The 25,957-nt window shown below is 36.8% G+C and overlaps 1 protein-coding gene across 2 annotated transcripts in view; it reads right to left on the bottom strand.

Annotated features, from left to right (window-relative positions):
• The window catches only part of anapc1 (anaphase promoting complex subunit 1), a 96,212-nt gene that overhangs the window by 51,843 nt on the left and 18,412 nt on the right, over positions 1-25,957 (bottom strand). For both annotated transcript variants that reach the window (XM_067420623.1, XM_067420622.1), the window contains exons 14-24: positions 23,044-23,181; positions 19,632-19,772; positions 17,597-17,657; positions 9,945-10,132; positions 8,664-8,738; positions 7,714-7,979; positions 6,281-6,372; positions 5,232-5,380; positions 1,283-1,361; positions 546-582; positions 345-418 (exon numbers count right to left, since the gene is read on the bottom strand). In XM_067420623.1, coding sequence (XP_067276724.1) covers positions 345-418; positions 546-582; positions 1,283-1,361; positions 5,232-5,380; positions 6,281-6,372; positions 7,714-7,979; positions 8,664-8,738; positions 9,945-10,132; positions 17,597-17,657; positions 19,632-19,772; positions 23,044-23,181 — 1,300 coding nt within the window. The remainder of the gene's footprint in view (positions 1-344; positions 419-545; positions 583-1,282; positions 1,362-5,231; positions 5,381-6,280; positions 6,373-7,713; positions 7,980-8,663; positions 8,739-9,944; positions 10,133-17,596; positions 17,658-19,631; positions 19,773-23,043; positions 23,182-25,957) is intronic.

The following is a 25,957-nucleotide window of genomic DNA, read 5'->3' on the forward strand; positions in this document are numbered from 1 at the left end:
AAACTAACCGAACTACAAGTGTGAACGCACCCTAAAAGACAATTGAAAAATGTAACCTGACAAAGCTGCTAGTCGGAGTGACTGCGCTGTTACAATAACAAGAAATACACCTGCATTTGGCGGGTTAGTGGGTGTTAATGTCAAGCCATTAATAACGCATCTGAATTAATAACATTTGAAGGAAAATCCATCACCTACTTTAGTACTGAGGTTTGTTATCACCAGCGAAACAACAATGCATTTTAAGTGTTTTGTAATATGTCGGCAAAGCATTCGCAAGTGTGAATTTGTGTTGAGTGTTTTTGGATCAACAGGTTGTGCTGTGTTTCTGGAATCGCTCTGACCTGCAGAGGTCAACCACACCACCAGCTTCTCAGCCAGGCATCCAGATGAAGGTGCGGGCTTCACGCTGCTCTGCCTGTGGAACACACCCGACAATCAAACACACTGGAGGAACTAAATCAGCTGACTAGAATTTATGAGCCGAGACTTATCTGCAAAAACAAACATTAAGGCACATGACAGTATTCATGAACAACATGTACCTTCTCAGAAAAGGATCACTGATGTTTTTCTTTTGCCCTATGAAAACATGGACCAACAAAAAATTCGATCATTTATATACATAGTCAAAAACACATTTTATCTGCTTGTTTTGTATCACATTTACTTGGATGTTTTAATGTATTGTAATGTATTATGATATTAATAAAAGTGAGTAAGTTAAAATAAAAATAAAAAATGCAATGAAAAAAATGTATATGTACTGAAAACTACCAATCAAAAGATTGGGTTCAGTAAGATTAATGCTTTTATTCAGCAAGGATGCATTAAATTGATCAAAAGTAACAGTATTTTTATTTCAGTTTAGTTTTTATTTCAGAAAAATGCTTTTCTTTTATTTTCGTTTTGCATTCATTTAATAATAAAAACCCCAAAAATGGTATCAAGGTTTCCACAAAAATATGAAGCAGCATGACAGTTTTTAACATTGATAATAATCAGAAATGTTTCTTGAGCACCAAATCATCATAATAGAATGATTTCTGAAAGATCATGTGACACTGAAGACTGGAGTAATGATTATATTGCCAAGGTGTGCGAAGAGGATTGAATTGGTTCATTTTTATTGAACAATTTTTAGGTGACCGTTTTAATGCTTCCAAATTCATGGTATATATTTGTGTACCCAAACCATGTGTAATATAAATTAATTAATTAATCCTCTTTTCACTGTAGCTTCTGATCTTAAACCCATGCAGCCTTCCCTCTCAGAGCCCACCTGCTGACAGCCTGGAGAGGTACTTCAACACGTTTGTCGAGATCGCATCCTCATCTCCAACCACGTACAGGGCATAACTCTAAGAGACAGACAGACAGAGGACGAGAGTGAGTATTAGCCTTGGGACAGCACCTGTGTGGTTTTGGTTTGCAGCTGTCATGACAGTCACTCAGTCTGGTTGTGTGAGGGGAGAATGAACATGTGTTTAATGATGTAATGCAGGAACGAAATCATCAACCACATGCATGACTGCATGCATCACAACCGCAGCACACGGGTACTATGCCGCTTATTTTGAACATCAATTTCAAATGCAGCTAAGAAATTAAATGGAAAACTATTTCGAAACATTACCAACAACAACAAAAAAAGACAAAAGCATAACTAAAATTACCAAAATGCAAATGAGGAATTAAGCAGGAAGTCTGTTCTTGTGTTTTTATTTTTAACTATTAAAACTTGAAATTGAAATAAAGCTGATACAAAATCTAATAATAAATAAGATGAAAAACTTACACTAAATAAAATAAAATGTTGCTTGCCTTGGCAACTTGCTGAAATAAATTTAAGGTGATTATTGAAATAAAGGTAAAACTGAAATAAAAATAAATTAGCAAATGATCATAAAAAAACAAAAACTAATAAAAATGCCGAAAGCACATAACATTACCAAGATACAGATGAGAATTTAAGACAGTCTGAATATAGTCAGCCTCAGATGTTCAAGTCTCTCAACCAAAGTTTTAACTTTTGGCCCTCTAGTGGGTAAAATATGATGTTTTTTTTGTGGAAGAACATTATTTTGGTAGTGCTTCGGCTCTGAGTGACACTGAGGATCAATATGGTTATCCTACAGCTCATAAAACACTCACTACCAGGCTTAAGAGATATAACCAAAATAGATGGAAAGGATCTCAACCTGATAATAGACATTACTGTAGCTTCCTTTACCCACACAGTATTTCCTTGCAAAAAAAACAGCCTCTTTTGAAGAGTTGACTTCTTAGTTTAATATTTCCAAAAAACATTTTTTCAGTTTTTTACAAATTCGAGATTTTGTACAGGGGAAAAAATTGTCAACTTTCCAAATGCGCCTCTCCCTTCAGATTTGGACACCATTCTGGGTGTGGATCCTTGTACTAAAGGGTCCATTTTTAAATTAGTGAATATAATTGTTCATTTGCAATCTTCTTCTGATAATTTACACTTTGTCTGGTCCCAGGACATCGGTACTCAGATTACCAAGGAGACATGGAGGGCAGTCCTGAACAGGGTTTACTCCTAATCTGTCTGCACACGTCACAGGCTCACACAGTGCAAGGTGGTTCATAGAGCCCACTGGTCTAAGACCAGGTTAGCACGCTTTAACCCCTCTATTGACTCGGAATGTGACCAATGTCCTTCTGGTTCAGCCACTTTAATTCACATGTTCCTGCCCTGCCCTCCTTTTGGAGGCAAATTTTTGTCTCATTGTCAGCCATTGCCTCTGTGGATATTCCACTCTGCTTTATTTGGGGTTCTCCTGCCTGGCCATTCTTTGTCTTCTCACTTTTCAGATTTTGTAGCCTTTTCGACTCTTTTAGCTAGGTGTTTAATTCTGTTCAGTTGGAAAAGCCCTCATCTTCCATCTTATGCTCGCTGGATAAGAGATGTCCTTTATTTTATGAAACTGGAGAAAATTAGGTACTCTCTTCACAGACCTTGCACCTTCTTCATTATACTTTGGCAGCCCCTTCGTGAACATATCCAAACTCTCCAGCTTGACCCTGCTCTTTGTGTGTGACCCCCCACATCTATCCCTAGTCTAGATGTTGAAACTAATCTTGTATTGCATGGCCGTTACACTGCTGTATTCAACGTGTGCATGATTATACTGTATGTGTTTTTTGGGGTTTTTTTAGGGGAAAATAATCCTCTGTGTATCTTCTTACTGTAATGTTTTATTGTGTATTTTCATCCTCCCCTGTTTCTGTTAATTTTTGTTGTCTTTTTATGTGTTTGTTTGTTTTTGTAATGTTTAAAGTGTATAAATAAATCATTAAAAACTCCCACAGCACTACAACAACCATAATGAAATGACCCTTCACAACAGACAATACTTATGCTTTACAATGCGTTCAGAGCTAGTCAAGGTTAAAATCTTATTTAGGACAGTACTAAATTAAAAAAATAACATGCATTCTATATGATCCTCTTATTTTGTTCAAATCTGAATATGTAAACTCTAGAGCACAACTGTGCCATCTAAGGCAGACTAGATAGATATCTTCAAAAGAGTCAAACCACAATGTCTCTGTGATATTTGGCTCTCTAGATATGGCTTGAATCCTTTATTCAATGTCTAAGGAAGTATTTCTTCTGTTTAAACATCCAAACAAATCCCAGAAAAGTAATAGCAACCCACTCCTTAAAACCTGCACAACAAAACAGCAACTCTATGCATGAGCCATAGTATTGCTGATGCTTTCCTTAGCAATTACCAAAAAATATAATAGGGAGAAAGAAAGGGGTTGCGAGAGAGAGAGAGAGAGAGAGAGAGAGAGAGAGAGAGAGAGAGAGAGAGAGAGAGAGAGAGAGAGAGAGAGAGAGAGAGAGAGAGAGAGAGAGAGAGAGAGAGAGTGTCAGTGGTAGTTTAAGTATAGAGGGATTAAATGGATGCTCTAATGTTCTGGACTCTAATCTAAGGGACGGGAACAGTGGGGTAAACACAGTCCATAATTGAGTAGCGATTTGTCAGTACCTCAGTAGGGTTGTGCGTCACTTCACTTTGCCTGATGGAAGGAAGTACAAAACAAACACACACACACCATGACACCCGTGACCCCTGCTATTGCCCCTCTCGAGTGATTCAGCCAACCACTTCCAAGGACTAATTAAGGTGGGGCATCACTCCCGCTCACAGGACATGGAGGACGCCCAGGGACGACTCGGTGCTCACGAAATGTCATTATGATTAGCTCGCAGCACTTTGCCATCTAACTGCTTGACATTTCCACAGAACATGTGTGTAAGTTAAGGGCACGACACCCAGTTCCACTGCTCACCGTTAACGCCCCCTGTTGGGCACCACCGGCATTCAGTGATTGCCCACATACACAACCATTCAAAAGTTTGAGGTCAGTATGATTTTGTTTTAAAGAATATAATGCTTTTATTCAGTAAGGATGCATTAAATGGATCAAAAGTGACACTGTTAAGACATTTATGTTACAAAAGAATTATAGTTAAAATAAAATGCAGTTCTATCGAGCTTTCAATTCATTAAAGAATCCTGAGAAAATTACTACTTTGATAATAATCAGAAATGTTTCATGAATCATCATATCAGAATGATTTCTGAAGGATCATGTGACACTGAAGACTGGAGTAATGATGCTGAAAATTCAGCTTTGATCAGAGGAATAAATTACATTCAAATATTTTTCAAATATGTATTTTGATCAAATAAATACGGCCTTGGTGAGTAGAAGAGACTTCTTTCAAAAGCAGGACCCCAAAATGTTTTGGGAGTGACAACCAGATTCAAATGCAAGAGTCTATCCCCTAAAATACCATAAAATTAAAATCTAACTACATGGAATCAGTCACCAGTCAGTAATGATACTAATTTAAGTTTCACAAACAGTTGCAAAAAATTCATTTCAAAGTAATGCCAGTTTGCAGTTTAGTAAGCGAGTCAGATAACCACTCTGACTAAATCAGTGAAAGATTTGTCAGAGCGATTCAAGCTAGTAACTCCTGATATTGGGAGTCTTTCTTTGAATGAATCACACACAAAAAAAGCTCAAAAAGAGCCATGTGTTTGTGAATCGGACTAAACTAGAGAAGGACATGACTACCTGAATTTGTCAGAGGGAATTGGGATTTTAGAATATTTCTGGAAAGGACCTATAAATTGAGGCATACAGACCATATTGAAAGATGTTTTCAGTAGCATTTTGGTCCTTACCAGCACCAGTAGTTTGGTCCTCTCGCAGATGCCGGGCAGATAAGGAAAAGGCGCCACATCTTGCCCTCTCAGACAGCGACTGAGCCATCTGAACACACACGGGGCCTCTCCGTTCAGGAATACCGGCCAAGTCATCATCTCCATCTGAGCTGCACACAGATGAATGACATGTAAAGCTGTACGACAAGCTATAAAGCAGTTTATAATTCTTTAAAAAAAAATTATTGGGTCAGTAAAATTTTTAATGTTTTTGAAAGAAGTCTCTATATAATATATAAAGTCTCTTATATTTTAAAATGTAATTTATTTCTGAGATCAAAGCTGTATTTTCAGCATCATTACTTCAGTGTCACATGATTTTTCAGAAATCATTCTAATATGATGATTTGATGCTCAAGAAACTTATTAATTTATTATCATCAATGTTAAAAACAGTTTTGCTGCTTCATATTTTTGTGGGACCAAAAGAACAGCATTTATTTAATAAAATATATAACTTTCTTGACTCCAAACTTTGTTTCGTAGAATATACACCGCAAGACCATTTCAGTAAACAGCAAAAAGGTGATTAAAATTACGAAAAAGGTCAATTAATGCATCTAAAAACAAGCAAATTTATAAAAGGCTCACAAAATAAAATTTTAATCAGATATTTATTTAATAATTAGTATAAATTATATAACTAATATATTATAAATTATACGATATATATAATTTATATTATGGAAAATAAAATGTAAAAAAGTGTGTTTGTTATTTTATTAAGACTTTAAACACTTCCCTAACTTGCCGCTTCAATTGGAAATCAACAGAGGAGATGAACCTAACCTCATGATGTTGAAAAATAAATCTTCATGTCTATGTTATTTCAACTACCCACATATACAACCAACAGAATCCCCAATGCAACAAGGCCTGTCACTCAAACCCTAAACGTAGCTAGAAGCACATCTGGCTGAACAATTCCTAACGAGTCTGCAATGTCTGGTAAATGAATAGAATGAATAACTGCTAATGAGGAGTCCCGACCGCATTGATCGGGCTTGTACCTTGATCAATCACGCAGGCCTCCTTGAACGTTTTGATGAATGAGGGGTAATCGCGCCAGTACAGATCAATGAAATCCTCCAGCTGTAGGTCCCTAATGAAATGAGAGAAAAAATGATTAGTTGGTAACAGAGTCATCAGGCGGTCAATATATACACTAATACTGGTATAAAAGCCAAGCCAGAGCATGACTCACACGGCACAGTTTAACACGCCTGATTGATGAGATCTGCGGTTTAGCCGCTGTACATCTGAAGACTCATTACCAATGCTAGCGTGGTATTATTGTGAATATTGTGAACACATCCACACAAAAAATATGTAACTCATGCCAAATATTAATTAATAAACTGATCTATTTATTTTGATTAAGAATGAATTGAGAGTACAGGACGGTTTCAAATGGACTGTCTACTCCATCTACCAAAGAAAATCTGACAGGATTTGTTAAAATATATAGCCTATACAACCATACATACATACATACATACATACATACATACATACAACCATACATACATACATACATACATACATACTCTTGAATTATTGAAAAATAATGCATACCCAAGGTGTAACAGTTTCACATCGTAGCCGCATTAACACCTTGGGTGTCCATTATTTTTCTAATGATTCAACAGCTCGTCATCAATTATTCCTTACATTAAATAAATACATGATGTGATATTATATTACGAATGAGGAAATACTAAAGTTATGGCCTCAAAAAGGGTGGTTTGGAAGAAGAGAGTGAAAATATAATAATATTGATAGAATAAAGAGCAATAACATTAAATTATGTCCAACACTTTCTAGTAAACATCTCTGAATAATTTACAAGTGACAATTTAGCTATTTTCGTAAATAATAGCAGTTAAAATTGTGGGACATATTTTGTCCCATGTTTCAAGAATCAGTTAAGACATATATCCAATATTGTCAAAACACTGACTAAAAATATTGAGATAAATATATTGCCCAGCCCTAATGCTGACCTACCAACAACAGGCGCAAAAGAAATACACAAGCCGAAGAGCCAATACTCAATAGTGGACTATCATTACAGCCTTATCTGGTCTTATAGTGTATTATAATTCAATGCTTTTAAATTTCAAGCCCACATGGGTTTATCAAACAGCAACCAATTAAACTCTCACTCCAGTTCTGTTTATGCCCACATGACAGCATGCACTTGACATTTTAATAAACAATGAAAAACATTACAGCTATTTACCCATCCATAATTAGTGTACGCCACAAAAAAAAACAGGAATGACAATGTGAAATGGGAGGTTTGATGAGTTTACTTTGAGGTTAGGAGCCTTGTGCATGTGCATGAGTCATAGGAAACACAAGCTCACCCTGGTCTCTTCATTAATAATTATTCCTATCAAAAAGGCCACAACAAAAATAAAATAATAATAATAATAATTACTTGGCCAGCTGTTGCAGCAGACCGACCAGAGCTCTCGCCCCACTCCGCTGAAGCTCATCCAGCTTCAGGTCTTCATAGAGTAGATGCAGAACGTAGAAGAGCACCGGGATGTGTGGGAAGAGGAGGGCGGACGACTCCAAACCCACAGCAGACTCTTGGTTATTCACTCCACCGGGGGGCGACACTGCCTCCAGGCCTTGAGAGGCCACCGCAGGTAGCATGGAAATTTGCCAATGGTAGTCGGAGCAGCGGAGGTATCCCCAATCCTGTTGATGTCAGAACAGATGTAGATATATCAACAAATCATGGGTGAATAGAATACCTTCAAAACATTTACTACAGGAACTGACACATATTATACACACTACATACACTGACGTTGAAATGTTTGTGGCCAGTAAGGCTAAGCCTGCATTTATTTAAACAAAAATGCGTAAAAATGTGTACAAAAAAATTATAATAATTACAATATAAAATATATACTTTTTTTCTATTTGAATATGTCTTAAAATGTAACTTATTTCTGTAATCAAAGCTGTATTTTCAGCATCATTACTCCAGTCTTCAGTGTCACATGATCCTTCAGAAATCATTCTGATGTGATGATTTACTGCTTTATTGATTTGACATAAAAATATTTTGTAACATTATGTTTTTACTGATCTTGAACTTTTGGTCAATTTAATGCATCCGTGCTTTTTAAAGAAAAGACTGCTTACTTTCTCCTACTGACACTAGACTTTTGAGCAACAATGTATATATATGTATATATGTGTGCGTGTGTGTGTAAATATAATTTATATATTAATTTAATTATAAGCCTTTCTGCACTTTTTTAAATCTAAATTAACATTTCAACCTTCAACCTGCAGTTCAAGCTGATACAGTGAACAGATGACCAAGGGTCTTTGGCCCCGTCCTTTACCTCTGGCATGTTTAGGGTTACTCACCTCATCTGAACCCGTGTCAGCAGGACGGGCCTTCTTAGGGGCTATTACTGGAGAGAGAGGCACTTCAAAATGAAGCTGTGGAGATGGCAATTGTGTTAATGAGCATTTAAGACAGACAAGTGCTTCATTCACCAATTGGAAACTTCACTGTCAGCCATTAGCCATCTTATAATACAATGAAGTTATATAATTTTGTATAAATAAATGAATAAATTCTTGTTTGTTTTAAAAAAAGTTTTTTTTTTTTTTTTTTTTTAATTTAAAAAATATATATATTTTTGAATACAAGGATATTATGTTCATTTGTAAAGTTATAAAAGTTTATTCACCCATTTTGTATTTTTATTTACTTATTTATTATTACTATTATTACTATTATTGTTATATTAATATTTGTGTGCATGTTTAATTATTTTGTCGGTAAGGGTTATTGTAAGGGAAACAATTATGAATTAAGTTTTGTATTAATGCTTTGTAAAAAAAAAAAAAAAAATACATACAGAGTGTTTTGTTTCAAATATATTATAATAAAGTAATTTAAAATATATATTTTTAATTTTAGTTTAGTTTATTTATTTATTTAAACAATTATATAAACTGTATTCAAGCAAATACGATCTACAAAACTAAATTTCAGAACACTTTCACAACATTTACAAAAATATTAAATATCAATAAAATATTTAAAGATTCAGGACCCACTTTATATTAGGTGGACTTAACTACTATGTACTAACAATTTAATTAATCATTTGATACAATGCACTTACTGTGTACATACATGTTTTTACAATGTACTTACATTTTTAAAAATACTTGCATGTAATTACGTCTGTAATTATTTTCTGTAGTTTGTAATTACACAGTTTGTCCCTAACTCTACCCTTAAACTGATCCACACCGTAGTATCAGCAAAGGGGTATTTGCAATACAATTTGAACACTGTAAGTACATTGTACTTATTTTTTGATGCAAGTACATAGTACTTAAGGACACCTAATATAAAGTGTAGCCAAGATTCATATTGTATTGGACAATATACAGGCATATCAATAATTGCCATTTAATTTTTAAGAAACAAAATTGAATATGTAGTAAATTTGTTTTAAAACTAAGTAAATTGTGAATTTAGGTAAATTGTAAATCTTGTATCAAGTTTGAATTAATTTAAATTCTTGATCAATCCTAGTGTGCTTACACAGGTCCCTGAAAACTTTCTGCATACCCCAAGGTTACCAAACACAAAGACTGACACAGAGGTCAGACCAAAGAGACACTCACGTTGCGTGTCCATGTCAGTCGTTCTGTGTTGTAACCCATCATTGTCATTAGGCATGTAACAAACAGGTTCCACTCCAGGTGCATGCTGGGGCCTCCAGGGGCATTGTAACTGTTGTACCACTTGACCAGCACTTTCATGGCAGTGTCTTTGGGTAAAATAAACCTGATGGCCTGCAGGCAACGTTTGACTGTGGGAGTGAAAAAAAAGATCCGCTGTCAATAACAAAAGTCACTGCGCCAAGGTATGTAATATTTCTGTAATATTTTGGTCTCTAGATAAGGCTTGCATGTCTCCTTGTCAAGTCACGTTTAATACAATTTGTCATTAATCAGTGTATCGATTCATGATTCGGATCGCCAATGTCACATGATTTCAGCAGTTTGGCAGTTTGACACCCGTTCTAAAACATGAAACAATTCACTGATTCATAACCGTTTGAATCTTTATTTGAGGATTGAAAACAAACACAGAAGAGAAAACAATGCTGAATAAAGTCGTAGTTTTTGCGATTTTTGGACAAAAATTTATTTTCGATGCTTCAAGAGATTCTAATTAACCAACTGATGTCTCATAAGGACTACTTTGATGATGTTTTTATTCCCTTTCTGGACATGGACAGTATAGTGTGCATACACTTGGATACGCTCTCGGACTAAATATAAAATAACTTAAACTGTGTGTGAAGATGAACGGAGGTCTTACGGGTGAGGAACGACATTAGGGTGAGTCATTAATGACATCAATTTCATTTTTGGGTGAACTAACCCTTTAAGGATTTGACTAATCATTTACATCTGAGATGAAGATTAATACTTGTCCAAATCACTAAACCCAAGTATAACCAACTGTTATAATGACACTTGCTTCAGCAAACACCACTAATACATTTTATTTAGTCATCTGTCACCACAGACCTCTGATGAATTAATACCATAATATTAGATTAACGTTAAACATTATTTTTAGGTCATATCGCCCGCCCCCACGTGTGTACATCAAAAATAAGTGTAGGTGAAGATAATGGAGATGAATGTTCTCCGCGGAGGTGATCCTATAGAAGGGTGCACACGGAGGGGGCCGCAGCTTCAAAGGACACAGCCGGAGCTGGAACGCACATCTGAGCGAGGGGGTGGAGAACAGAGGAGAGCCGAGCGAAGGAAGGGCCACTACACTTGAGGGGGTTTATAGATGACTGTTTGCCAAAGTGCTTGACTGCGTGACACGGGGGCTACGAGACCTGATACAGAGAGGAAGAGGTTGTTGAGATCTGAGGGTGGAGGGATGCATGGGGTTTGGTGAAAATTAAATGAAAATTATCCCACGGTTTACTCACCCTCAAGTCATCCTAGGTGTATAAGACTTTCTTCTTTCAGACAGATAATATAAAACAAATTAAAATGAGGTTCATTACAAACTCTTGTCCTTCAAAATGCTTGCAAGAGGTGTGAGTGCTACACTTTTTCCATAAGTTGAATACAGAAGGTCAAAAGCTAGATAATTTACTTTATAAAGTTTTGAATATGGATATTATAATACATATCTAATCGCGTCAGAAGCCCTTTATTAACCCCCCCGGAGCAGTGTGGAGCAGTTATATGATAGATAGATGCACTTTTATGAACTTCATAAACGAGGCAACTGCTATTATTAAAGGGTTACTTCAGCGATTAGCATATGGCTTTGTATCAGTAGAAACCCTGGAGTATATTCAAATGATTGAGCTTTCCCCCCTCATATCCCCCTGAGACAAGAGATTTATGCATTTTATTTCTGGAAAAATTCCTCCTATGATGCAAATTGACGATATTTGCATCATAGGAGGAATGTTTGGAATAAGGCTAAAGACTACAGCCAGCAGAGGGAGCTGTTTCCGCATGTTTTGAACTCGCGCATGGGGGATGGGAGATTACACTCAGCTCGCAGGGAGAGCTCAGCTGTCAGCTACAGGCACTCATTTAAACGGAGCTGTGGTAAGCAATGTAAGTGTTTTAACTTCTCAAATTAATTTCTATGAAAGTTAAGCTTGCAAAGGCATGAACTGAAAAGCGCCAGTCTGAACTCGCGTTGCGAATGTATGCCGCGAGTGTAGTCGCGATTACCTCAGCTCGAGCTCATTTCTCTCACTCCTGCAGTTAGTGCTCAGTGCTGTGATACTCGCGCGGTGACTCACTCGTTATATTTAACAGACACGTTCAGGTTTTAATTGTAGTGTCTTCAACTCAGCCACAGTACAGGTGGCTTTGGGAATGGCCTCACAGGGCAGCGAAGCATTCTGGGAATTGTAGTCTTTTATCCCCATGAGACAAAAATACATTTTCTGTCTTTTCTCAGTCTAGAAGGCACCAAATACAAAATTAATTTCTACTACATTGATGACCCAGTTTAAATACAGATTCATCTTCCCAGCGCTGAAGTACCCCTTTAAGCTTGGAAGACCCAGGACTTTTTTGTTATAAGTCCATTTTTATTCATCTGAAAGAAGAATCTCATATACACCTAGGAGGGCTTGAGGCTCAATTTGAAAGGAAAAAAAATGTAATTAAAAAAAAAAAAAATTGTATTCAAAATACCTTTCAGAATGTAAAAAAGGTAATTGTGACTTCTCAGATTTGAGTTTATACACTAATCGACCACTTTATTAGGTACTCCTGTTCGACTGCTTAATAACATGTATCTAACCAGCCATTCACGTTTAAACAACTCAATGCATTTAGACATGTAGACAATCTGAGCTGAGCATCAGAATGAGGAAGAAAGGTGATTTAAAGGTGCTGTATGTAAGAATGACAGCTAGTGGTTATAATGGGTAGTGCAGCCCAAATTCAAAATATAGTTTGCCCCGCCCCCTCCTCATCAGTTGCGCTCGTTCCTGTTGCGTGTCCTCAAACTGGCAACAAGCGTCCAGTGTGAGGACATGCAACAGGAACGAGCGCAACTGACAATGGAAAGCAAGGAGACTTACACACTTACAAGTTGATGCACTGATTTATCAGTGTTTTAATGTGCTTTCTTTCAAATCAAATCAAATCACCTTTATTTATATAGCAGTTTTTACAAGTCCAATTGTTTCCAAGTAGCTTTACAGTGTTAACAGGAAGATAATGCAACAGATTTGATTCAGCTGTACAACCGCTCTGGTGAAAACAGTGATGTTATACAGCTAATTTCAATTATAACAGTGTCAATGCGGGCAGATCGGTTATATAGTTGAAATTTAAGAGTAATTATGCATGTAATTTGTCCCAAAGCTTGTGCTAGAGATGTGATTGATTCCTCAAATCGCACAGCTTGTTGAGAAGTGACACAAGGGGCATCTACACATCACAAGCCATGGTCATTTAAAATGCTAAAGAGTTTCAATGAGAATCAATGAAGAGAATCAATAACCTAAATATCAGTGACTAAATTGCATACATTTAAGGCATGAAATCTTCACTGGTTCAAATCCCAAGTACAAATCCCAACAAAACACGTAAAATTAGCTTTTGTTCACAACTAAACGAGAATTATGGATATCTAAAATGGCATTTTCCCCTTCTTCTTTTTTTTGTTATCGTTCAGCATCACACCACACGCTCAATGACTTTTCCTGGAGCTTAATTAACAAACAAACTGCAAAAGGTCAGGATGGACCTGAATAAAATGCCACTTTATTAGTGGTACAAAGCCCACCACTTTCAAACCAAAGCAATTATTAACAGGAAGCTGGCATTAATTGAGAAAATTGTAAAGAAAGTTGGATGGGTAGATGTCGCACACAATCAATTCAAGACGAAAGGCCAAGAAAAAATTAAAGGAATCCGCCAAGGGAAACTTGCACCCACAGCTGGGATGAAAGTAGTGTTTGTCCATTCAAGTCACCGCTGTGATGCTAGCATGCTTTGAGTGGATGCTAGGGGGTGAACATTATAATAGTATAAAAACGTCAAGAGAAAAAGTAACAGCAAACCGCTCTGATGACATGAACAGACCCTAAGCATGTATCATGTATACGTCCTGAAATAATTATAGCAAACACATTAGAAAAGGTCAAATGTCTAAATGTAGAAAGTGTCAGGAATGACTCACGGTTTTACTTCGCAGTAAAGCGCAAGTGCGTTCATTAGTGACAGATCCTTGGGCACATCATTCATGCCCAAAAAAATCTGGATTCACAGAATAACCACAACAAATACTGACGTCTCATAGGAGTGTGGGGCTGGAAAACCAACGTTTAATGTCGTCATAGTTTTTGTTCATCAGAGCGATTATTAACAAGTTTAATTATATACTACTTATTTATACTGTTAACAAACAAATAGAAAAAAATATATTGTCATAATGTTCTAACAAAGTTAAAATCCAAACAAGTTCTAAAAATGACAAAATATTCTTTACAAAAATAACACTTGTTATTGTTAGTTAATGAATTAGCTATCATGAACTAACAATGAGCAAACTATTTTAAAGCATTTATTAACATCTTTGTTAAATGTTACTTAAGAAATACACTTATTTACGAGTTGCTCATGTTAGTTCATAATACATTATATAATATTAATTGACTTGGGGGGGATTATTAGGAAGCCATGATTGATAAGGGTCAATGGAGAGAATGTGGTCAGGACATCGGAGTAACATCCCTACTCTTTTACAAGAAGTGCAACTTGCGTTTCACTGATTTTCCTGACGAGCGTGACTGACATACTGCATACTTATATCTCATCCCTGCTCGTCTTCAGCGTTCTTTAGAGCATTTGCAGTACATTCAGAGCAGACGGACGCAAGTGCCATCATGTACTGAAGCTTTGGTAACAAAACCAACGGTTAAGAAAAATATATATAAAAGTGAGGTGATCAACGCTATGCATTTTGGCACCTTCTTACTTGCCGTCATTACTAAGCAACAGGATAAACAGCTGCTGCTTTAATTATGCAAACACACCCCGGTTCGGACCCAAATAATATAATATGAACACAGTTCAGCGGGGGCAGGGGGAGCAATCGAACTGAGGTTAAGTCCAGGCAATCGAACCAAGTGTGAAAGCACCCTAAATGAGCACAGAGAGTCAGGACCTCGGTTTAACACCTCATCTGAAGGACGGTTAATGGTTCAACCAAAGGACTGTTTATGGTTACTGAATGAGGTGTATGTTAATTTTGTAAAGGGTAAACCCAAGTGTGAACACCCAAATAAAATAAAAAATTATAATAATTCCAAATCATTCTGCCCTAAATGCAATGGTTTGCACCCAAAAACAGTAAAAAATATTTTCCTATTTTTAAAATTATTTTTATTTTGCACTCCCCTACAAAATCACCCCGCTCATTGTAGAATTATTCATTCTCAGCAAATATAGCTATTCAAGTCATTTTCTTCTCATTCCTGTACTTCGTCATATCCAGGGTGACCAGATTTGTCATGGTGGAATACGGGACAGGATGGACAGGCACAAATTAGGCCATCCTCACATGACTGAAGACTACTAATCGCTTTTATGATTACCTAGCAAAGAAAATTTAGGAAAGAAAAAAAATGGGACAAAACATGATTTTTTCCATTAGTAAGTCAGGACACTAAAAATAGAGCTGATATATGGGATTGTCCCGGGAAAAACTGGTCACCCCATCACCATACATATTACATAAAAAGTAAATGTTACGGGCTGCGAGTGTATCAGATGTTAGTTTTTTTTTGTCTGCCTTTCTTCTCTGTGGTTGTGCTGTCTTGCTCTCAGGTCTTTGCTGATTGGAGGAAGCGACTGTCACTCTTCATCAAGGTGCCGTCTCTGCAGCCAATCAAGTGCCGCCCTGGTGGATAAATTCTCCCAGCGTGTCCTGATTAAGCAGTGTGTGCGTGTCAGGTGTTTCAGTTAGCGTGTCATTGTGAATCTTTGTTATCTTGTGTCAACTCCACGCTTGATTCTGTACTGTGAAATGTTGAGCGTTAAGAGTAATTTAGTAGCCTACTTTCTGGGGAAATAGAACAGGTAAGCAGGTCGCGCGATGTACATCTTGCCCGCAGTTATCAAATGTTAAACACACCAGGTAAGAGTTGAGCGCCCTCTTTGTATTTATTTGTTCTTATTTAGTGTAGGTTTAGTTATGGCGTCGGATACGCTGAAGATTTCGTTTTTTCTTTTCACATTTTTCTTTGGTTAGGAAGGGTTTTGGGGAATTTAGTTTAGGAACTATTTTTGTTTTATTCTTTTCTTTAGTTTGGCGCCACCACATTCCTTTTTCCCCATTAGTTTATTGCATTTCTTCTTTATATTTCCTTAAATGCATTGTATTATAGCGCATACACACTGATTAGTGGCTTTGGCTTTTAGTATTAATAAATCTATTGGCCTTATCAACTTCTGTGTCTGGTCTCTTCTGCTGCACGCTCCATTACAGCAATATAAACATCTAAATGTTACGTTCTGACCCTAGACCTTTAAAAGTTCGTAACAGTAAATATCGTAATGTCAGATTTTTTTTTTTAAATTAGTGTTTTGATGGCTTTGTTGATACCATCAACTGTTTGATTGCCAATGCTCCTTAAAATATCTTCTTGTGTGATCAAGAGAAGAAAAACTCATAACGGTTCAGTACAACTTCAGGGTACATTTTTAGGTGAACTATCCCTTTATTTCAGCAAACAATGTGTTAAAAAAAAGTGTATAGTGCACTGTATAATAATAATATATATCCAAGTATATTGGTAATTATATAAGTTTTGGACAATATTTATTATTTAATTATCAGGATTGGATGGAATCCTAATAACTAACTGCAAGTTAATCGGTAACGAATTCTGATTGAATGGTAATTTTGTCCAATTTATGACAAGATTGGCTACCTTTGATTTGGCTTTTCTCACATGACAGAAGACTGCTACTCGGTTTTATGATCACCTAGCAAAGGCATATTGGGAAAGAAGAAATACGGGACAAAACATGATTTTTTTCATGATAGGTCGGGACACTAATGGCTCGTTTCCACCGAGCAGTGCGTGCGGTTCAGTATAGTATAGATTCAGGATTCATGACAGATTGCATTTCCACCTCCAACAGCTCCCTTATAATAGGGCGTGGTGTAGCAATCAACGTCATTCTCATGCAAAGAAGAACCAAACACAGTAAACAAAAGTGGATGACATACAGCAGATCTTGTTCTTGCTTCTTGGCATTTGGCTGTTGGCTCAAGAAGACGACACGCTTTGTTTGAGGCAAGGCTGCAAGGAAAAATGCAGCCAGAAAAGCATGCACGATTCTCTGCCACCCAATCAACGTTCTGCAGTGAGTTTAGCTCCACCCTTTAGTACTGAACTAATGTGCCAGGTACCCCAACAGAAGGGTGCCAAAAAAGTGGAACGGTTCAGAATTAGGGTCCCATTCACAACTTCTGACAATGAAAAAGGCAAAAAAAAATGGTACAGTACTGAGCCATACACCTCAGTGGAAACAAGCCATAAAAATAGAGCTGAAATATGGGACTGTCCCAGGAAAAATAAGAGGTCTGATCACCCTATCACTATATATATATATATATAGCAAAACATTTTTTTAGTTTTGATGGCTTGTTGCGCCTTTTCAAACTCACAAACAGCTTGTGACTCAGCTCAGAGGTGCATTGGAAGCGATGCATCATGCTGTTGGACAGTTTTTATCCGAGTGCTCTCTCTTACCCAGCTCTGAAGTGGCCACCTCAGGAATGGTGATTCTTAACATGGAACCGGAGCTCAATTCCTGAACAAAAGAAAAGTGAGAGGCGGATATTAGCAGCACATACTAAATTAGCAATGCCACTGCAGACAACATCAAATAGAGTCCAAACCTACAGGCGTCACATTGCTATTTATATCTGGTTGAATTTAGTCAAAAGCAAACAGGCTTTTGTTCCCTTCGCTAAAATAAATTGAAAACAAAAGAGCAATTGCATGCAGAAATATTCCAGAAGGCATTCTACAATGACTTGGATGAAAACAAACCTTAGACGCTGGCTATTTTTAAAACCCTTTCTCTGAAGCATATCATCCCACATAAGTTGGTTGTGGTGAGATTGCTTTGACAGGCCTGCGGGGGGATTTCTTCTGGTAGGACATGTCGTTCAGTGGGAAATGACAACGCAGAGGGGCTGACTGCAGGGGACCAGACTTTATTGAGTCTTGTCAAAACAGTGACGGGCTCCTGGTGCACATGTCTGAGCCGCCACACTATGACGGTCATATCCTGTTACTGTGGCAGCCCTCAATTATAGCCGGGCACTGAACGACAAAAGCAATTACCAGCTCCTGCCTTTAGCAGCAGTGGTCAGCACAAACACAAACACACGCATCTTGACCCTCTCTGACATTTCGAAAATGCATTTACAATGCAGCTGCTACATTTATGTACAGACAGCGATATATCAAGGGAGCCAGGACGAATCACCAGAATATATGTGGGCATTTTGAGATTACCGGCATCGGACCAAAACTGTACCCACTTTGCTGAATAAACTAACCTAATTCTTCCAAAATATACTGACACTGTCAATTTTTATTCTTTATTTTATCATGAATCCGGGATAAATAATGTGTCAAATAAATGTGATTTTATACCTTGTTTGTTAATGAATAAACTATTATGTCTACCATTATGCATAAACTGTAATTAATTCAATAAACAATGTCTAAACAAATGTATTGTGCATTGTATATTATAGATCCAAGATATTTTGGTAATTATAACAGTGTTGGCCAATATTTATTAATTAGCTATCATGATTGGATGGAATCAGCTGATATTGGAAACCGTTTTATCAGAACTGTTTTTCTACAAACTAGAGACGCCACTTTAATCATACCTTTATTTGTAAGGATTATTTAATTGAAGAATTAATCTGTATTTAATTTTTACAATGAAGACTATCCAGTGTTATTTTATATTTGATTACTTTCATTTCTGTATCATTTGTAAACTGAATAATAACCAACTGTTATAGAAACAATATAGGAAATATAGAGACCCCCAAGAAAAACTTAAAGCCATTTTTATTTCATATCTTACTTAATTCTATTGCATTTATTTGTGCAGTTGCAAGTTTTCAAAAATGTCTGTCAAAAAGTGTTAAAGTCAGCATGAAATAAAAACTCACCTTATATTTTTTTGTAAATGTAGATCTTATTGTGAACAATTCATCCATGCATTTTTCTTTTTTTTAATTATGATCTGTGAATGTTTAAATCAAACTATCACAACTTGATCTGGAAATCGATATCAAAAATCCCTTCTCTAATCATTTAGTCTATTTAAATTGCACCCCTGCAAAATCTAAAAATCCAATCAAAAACTGATCCAAGGACCCAAGTGTCCACCCTGCATTTTTTCTTTCTCAATAATCTGTTACACTCTGAAAAAGTACACAATACGAATATAGAAGTGGGAAGAAAAGATCCGTTGCTAATTCCGCATCGTTGGAACTTTTTAAGTCGGGATTTAATTAAGAGCATGAAAATATTGAAGACTGCAGCTTCATGAGAGAATTATATCAGTCATCATATCAATTATCACCCAAAATATTCAGCCATCAGTATCAGCACATCCTTGTATTGTCTTCTTCATCATCTCTAAAAGAGCATATAATGATTTCTGTAACCCTCAGCATTAATATCAATTTGACTCTGGAATATCAATAAACCAAATGCTGAGAGGTGGTTAGAGGTGACGTGCTGCACTAACCAGCGTGACTCTGTTGCTGACGGGGTCTCTGAGGGTGTGGATATTAGGTGCAGCCTGCTGGAATGGAGAGTCTTCGAGCCATGATGGCTCATGGTGTTGCGTCACGCTGCGAACCTCCAACACAGGGGACGGCATGCCAACCTAAGAGCAGGAGATGAGGAATCGGATAATAAAACATTGCATTACAGCGTTATACAGTGACGCAAATGCAAAGTGTTGCACATTCATGTCCTGCCTTTTCATACCCATTGCTTCTATAGCCTCCCGTTTCATTTAAAGGGGTGGCTGGTTATGATTTCACTTTTTTAAAAGGGGACTTCAGCACTGGGAAGATGAATCTGTATTTAAACTGGGTCATTAATGTAGTAGAAATTATATTTGAATTTGGTGCTTTTTAGACTAAGAAAAGACAGAAAATGTATTTTTGTCTCATTGTCTGGCAGTCATTCACAGCGCATGTTCAGTCTGGCGCGTTTTCAGTTCATGCCTTCGGAAGCTTAACTTTCATAGCAATTAATTTGAGAAGTTGAAACACTCACTTTGCTCCGCCGGCCGCTCTGTTTACGTGAAAGCCTACAGCTGCGAGCTGAGCTGTGAGTGTGATCTCCCACCACCCATGCACAGGTTGAAAACATGCGGGAATAGCTCCCTCACATTATAAAATCGCATTATGATGGTGCATGTAAACATACTGATTGACAAATATCTTGTAAATGATTGGTTAGTACCAACGCTAGGGGTGTGCAATATCATACCGTTCACGATAATACCGGTATACATTTTTACATGGTAAAAAAAAGTGTCATCAATGATATAGCGATGAGATGACGTATGGCGCATTTACTTTCCCAGGCACGCACAGCACCTGTCTGAGTATACACAAAGAGCAGCATCAGCGTCCGATGGCGATTTAGTACCTAAAAGTAAGCTACTTGGTTGCAAGAGATCAGCCCTCATGACAGCTGACATAACATTGACAACTTAAAGTTGTTGTTGATGTTTGCAGCGCAATATTTGACCGGAAGGGTAGGCTATCATTGATGGATATTTTCGTCAGTTACAGCTCGTTAGATCCAGCATTCTTCCTCGTTTCAATCAGACACAGAGATAAAGTAGTGTTTAAAGTAGGGATGTCCCGATCCGATCACGTGATTTCAGACCCCATCGGAATTGGATATTACCTCCCGATCAGGACTCGGATATATATGTATATTCTCTTTTTTTTTTAACACATCAATAGTTATGCAGTGGCTCAGAGTTAGACCCTTTTAACTCCACACAGAAACAGCAATGCTTGCGGCATGACGTCACTTTGTTGTATGCTCCTGGTTTAAATCAAGCCTGCAGCACCGGCAGCACCCCTCTCAGAAACTAAAGCCTCCGCGGCTCGACCGCCCCAGGTGGCCGGTCCCAGTATAGCCGAACCTCTGTGTTTTCTAATGGACATGAGGCAAACTAAACAATCAAATTACACTTTAAATATTTTTCCCCCAAAGTTAGTTTGTCATTGTAGGCAGTTATCATCACAATGATTTCATTTCAAGTGTTCGTTTTTTAGATAAGTTTAGTTTTAGTTAGTTATTTGATTCTATAAAAACGTGTGTGTGATGTCATGATTGACAGCTCGACGTCTTCTCTGAGTAAAGTTGTCACTGAGGCACTAACAGACTTTTTTCAGGATTTTTGGGAGCAGATTGGAGCTTTAGCTCTAATTTCTACATTTCCATAACAGTTTTTTTTCACACCAACATAATTAATTGTTCTGCATCTGTGAGAGTGTGGGCGGGCTTGTACTTCCTGCTCTGCGCAACTCTGGTCCCAGACTTTTTTTTATATTTACTGTTGCACTAAAACCCAAAAGTGAAGAATTTGTGTTATTTATTACTTGATTGTTCAAGCTGCCTCACAGAAGTGCTCTTTTTGTTAACAAAGTTGTTGAATGTTAAAATAAGGTGAATTAAATAAAAATTAAGGAACATCCTGAATCGTTTTTTTTTTTTGCTCTTCTTTATTCGTTTTATGTATTATAGAAGTATCGGATCGGGACTCGGTATCGACAGATACTCAAAATTTAATGACTAGGACTCGAGGGCAAAAAAACCTGATTAGGACATCCCTAGTTTAAAGTAATACGTTTATTTGAATGAATGGATTATATAATTTATTTGAATTATTTATCGAGAAAGAGAGAGTGTGTGCGTGTCATTTGTGACTGCCTCTGTTCTCTCTTACAATGAAGATGTGCGTTTATTACTTAAAAAGCAGCGATGTAACCCAATCATTTTGGAGAAATATAATATATTTTGTCGATTTCCAGAGAAAACACTAATAACTTGTACCAAAGCTATTTTGCTTTTATTTGGCTCGTGCCGCGTGTGACTATAAAGCTGCTGCTCCCACCTTATGACATTAGTTTTACACTTTGAATTAAAAATTCTCTCATCAATGACAGTAGCTCATTGGAAAAGGATGGACACAACCCTTCATTTTGTTTGCACTAATTATCGCAAAAATTCTTGAAATATCGTGATATAATTTTGAGGCTATATCGCCCACTTCTAACCATCGCTCCCTAAATATAGAGTACGCAAGATTGCAAATTCAAAAGTAAAAATTAGGCATGTATTTTAAAGCGATTTTAATACCCTGAATATTCAGAATATATACAATACCATTACCAAACTACATAATTGCAAGAGAAAGCAAAAGCATTGATTGAAATCTAAAACTAAATTAGGAAACTTAAAAATAACATAATAGGGGCACTCTAACTTTCACTTTGCTACGAAAAAAGGCATGAAATGCTTAGAAGTATTACTAAAAAGGGTATTTGTGGCTGCTTTCTTGACTGTTATTGGTAGTAAATTACCGTCATAAAAAAGGAACTAACTGTGAACTAAATTTGTTTGTCTACAGAAGTACATAATCTGCCCTTAATGTAGTTCTCTGCCTTTAAAGTTAATAAACATGCTGTTTGTGATTTAGGGGACAATTGCAGAAGCTTTTATCAATGTTGTCCTCATGTTAAATGGCATCTCTTAAAAGCACTTCTAACACAATAGTCATAAATATGCTTACATTTGGTATGATTAATAATTAACTAAGCACACTATCAATCACATAGACTACTTGATCTCTGTTTCACGAAATTAGATTATCAAACTAGTCTCAACTTGTGGGTCAAGTTGTTTTTGCGGTTTAAGAATAAAAATAATGGAGCAGGCCATATTACTGTGATTTAATACTGCTATTGATCCATTTGTAAGAACAAAGTGGAAGGCCATTATCGTTAGGACAAAATATCAAGAGTCCTCTGTAAGAATGTGGTCTTGTCTTACATATATGACTGAATTAGTGTTTCACTAACTGGCTACAATATAAACACAATCCCTAAATAAGCACATTGTCATACCTCCTCCAGGCGGCTCATATGCTGAACTGTGGCCCTGGCGGGGGTGCTGATGTTCTCCAGAGGGGTGATTAACTGCGGATGCTGGTTCTGAACACTGAATGTAGGAGACAGAAGGCCAGGGACAAACACTTTGCTGACCTGGAAGTAAAACAGTCACGTTATTAGCTTGAAAAGTGAATGGTTTTGCATTACAAAAATCTTAAAACTAAATTACCTTGTAGGTAATAAGAATAATAATTATGTTTATGTATATAAAAGCAGGGGTGTCAAACTCGGCTTGTGTGTACCTTAAAAAAGGATACATTTTATTACTCTTGCTAAAATTGCAAATGTAAACTTTTTTTAGATATTAAAACTGGTTATGGTTTGGTTGATGTCAATAACACTAATTGTAATTTTTAAACAGAGTTTTTTTATTTTATTAAAGGGACTATATTTAAGAATTTCCTTAAAATAATCGCGTTTTATTGCCAATGTGTTAACAGCTTGTAACAAAACCTAAAATCAAGACCTTATCCGACTTCCTAGGTTATTTATGAAAGCCTGTAGACATATTTTTATATGAAGGATGTTTTTGCCAAGAAAATCAAAAGGATGTGATGTTTACGCACTCCCTCTATTTTTGTTCAATGACACATGAAACAAATGCTTATACAATGTTCAGGTTAATGCAGAAAGAACCATTCTGCACTGTAATATCAATTTGTCATGCAATGAAAAGAAATTACTTCAAACTACAATCTCACTTTAGCCCTATTCAGACGGTAATTGATTCTCATATGGACGTCAATAAAAATACATTTCCATGCCACCTCAGTGATAAAACTCATGCTTTCAGATGGTTATTTATTCACAGTTGAGGAGCGAGTTTTGTGATCCTACGAACGCATGATTGTCTGCTGTAAATAAAATGTCAGAAGCTAGAAGCTCAAATTTCATTAAATAATTGAGAAATAATATCCTAATTATTATTTTATTATTTAAATCTCCCATTTAAAAATAGGAAGATATTAATGCATTAGACAAAACGGTTTTCTGTCTTGTATTTTATCTCAAAATGATGGATGTCATTTAAAAAATGTGGAAATGAGCAGAAATAAGTTAATAAAGCCTCTTATTTACATGAGGTAAACATAATGCTGCTTGGTTATTTTTACATATACAGTGCATCCGTTAAGTATTCACAGCGCTTCACTTTTTCCACATTTTGTTGCATTACAGCTTTATTCCAAAATGGATTACATTTATTATTTTCTCAAAATTCTACAAACAATACCCCATAATGACAATGTGAAATAACTTTGTTTTGCAATTTTTTTTAATTTAAAATACACATGTACATAAGATTTCACAGCCTTTATTCAATACTTTGTTGAAGCACCTTTGGCACCAATTACAGCCTCAAGTCTTTTTGAGAATGAAGCTACAAGCTTGGCAGACCTATTTCAGGTTGGATGGGGAGTGTCTGTGCACAGCCATTTTTAGATATTTCCAGAGATGTTCAATCGGGTTCAAGTCTGGGTTCTGGCTGGGCCACTCAAGGACATTCACAGAGTTGTCCAGTAGCCACTCCTTTGTTATCTTGGCTGTGTGCTTAGGGTTGTTATCCTGTTGGAAGATGAAACGCCGCCACATTCTGAGGTCCAGATTGCTTTGGAGCAGGTTTTCATCAAGGATGTCTCTGTACATTGCTGCATTCATCTTTCCTTTGATCCTGACTAGTCTCCCAGATCCTACTGCTAAAAAACACCCCCACAGCATGATGCTGCCACCTCCATGCTTCACTGTATGGATGGTATTGCCCAGGTCATGAGCGTTACCTGGTTTTCTCCAGACATGACGCTTGCCATTCAGAGTTCAATCTTTGTTTCATGAGACCAGAGAATTTTGTTTCTCATTGTCTGAGAGCACTTCAGGTGCCATTTGGCAAACTCCAAGCAGTCTGTCATGTGCCTTTTACTGAGGAGTAGCTTCCATTTGGCAACTCTACCATACAGGCCTGATTGGTGGAGAGCTGCAAAGGTTGTTTTTCTGGAAGGTTCTCCTCTCTCCACAGAGAAATGCTGGGGCTCTGTCAGAGTGACCATAGGGTTCTTGGTCACCTTCCTTACCCCTTTTCCACCAGAATGAACCGAGTGCTAGTTCAGAGTCATTGCTAGTGCCAGTTTGGAGTTGGTTCGACTGACGAGCCTTCTAAGAACCGGTTTGCCTTTCCATGGTCTAGAGCAGCCTTTCTCAAACTTTTTTCAGTCAGGGCACCTTTCAAAAGTGCATATAATTTCAAGGCACCCCAGTTTAAAATATAATTTAAAAACACTGCATAACCCAAATTTAAATGCAAATGTCCTGTTTATTTAGACAGTAATGAACAGAGTATAATCCACTAATATGTTGTAGATCGAAATTTTACTGTTTAATATTATTTTGTATTATTAGTATGTATAATCAGTTAATATCATGTATTTGTATTATTATTCTTTACTAATATTCATTATCATTTGTATAATCATTATTATTTAGTCAGAATGAGTCTGAGCAAAGGAGTGTGAAGGACATGGAGAGGAGATAATTTTGAACACAGGAATATGTAGCATAAGTTTTCCAATTATGCACATGTGACTGTAATTCTCTGTAAGGAAGTATTGTGTAGCATGATGTTGTTTTCCTACCAATGCATATGACACATGTCACAAGTTCTGTATAAGACATATTTTGAACAATGAACAACAAGTTTCTCTATGCATATGTTCTAGGGTATATTATGCCGCGTGAAAGCACGAGGTATAGCGCAAACAACCTGTTTATCTAGTAATACAATTGATTTCTCTGTCTGAGCAACCTATAAAATCCAAACTGGGTGTCCAGGAGGACAGAGAAAGCTGGAATGAAGATCATCTCCTAGGGAAATTGTCCT

This window comes from Pseudorasbora parva, chromosome 17 (assembly GCF_024679245.1).
Source record: "Pseudorasbora parva isolate DD20220531a chromosome 17, ASM2467924v1, whole genome shotgun sequence".
In the NCBI taxonomy this organism is placed as follows: domain Eukaryota; kingdom Metazoa; phylum Chordata; class Actinopteri; order Cypriniformes; family Gobionidae; genus Pseudorasbora; species Pseudorasbora parva.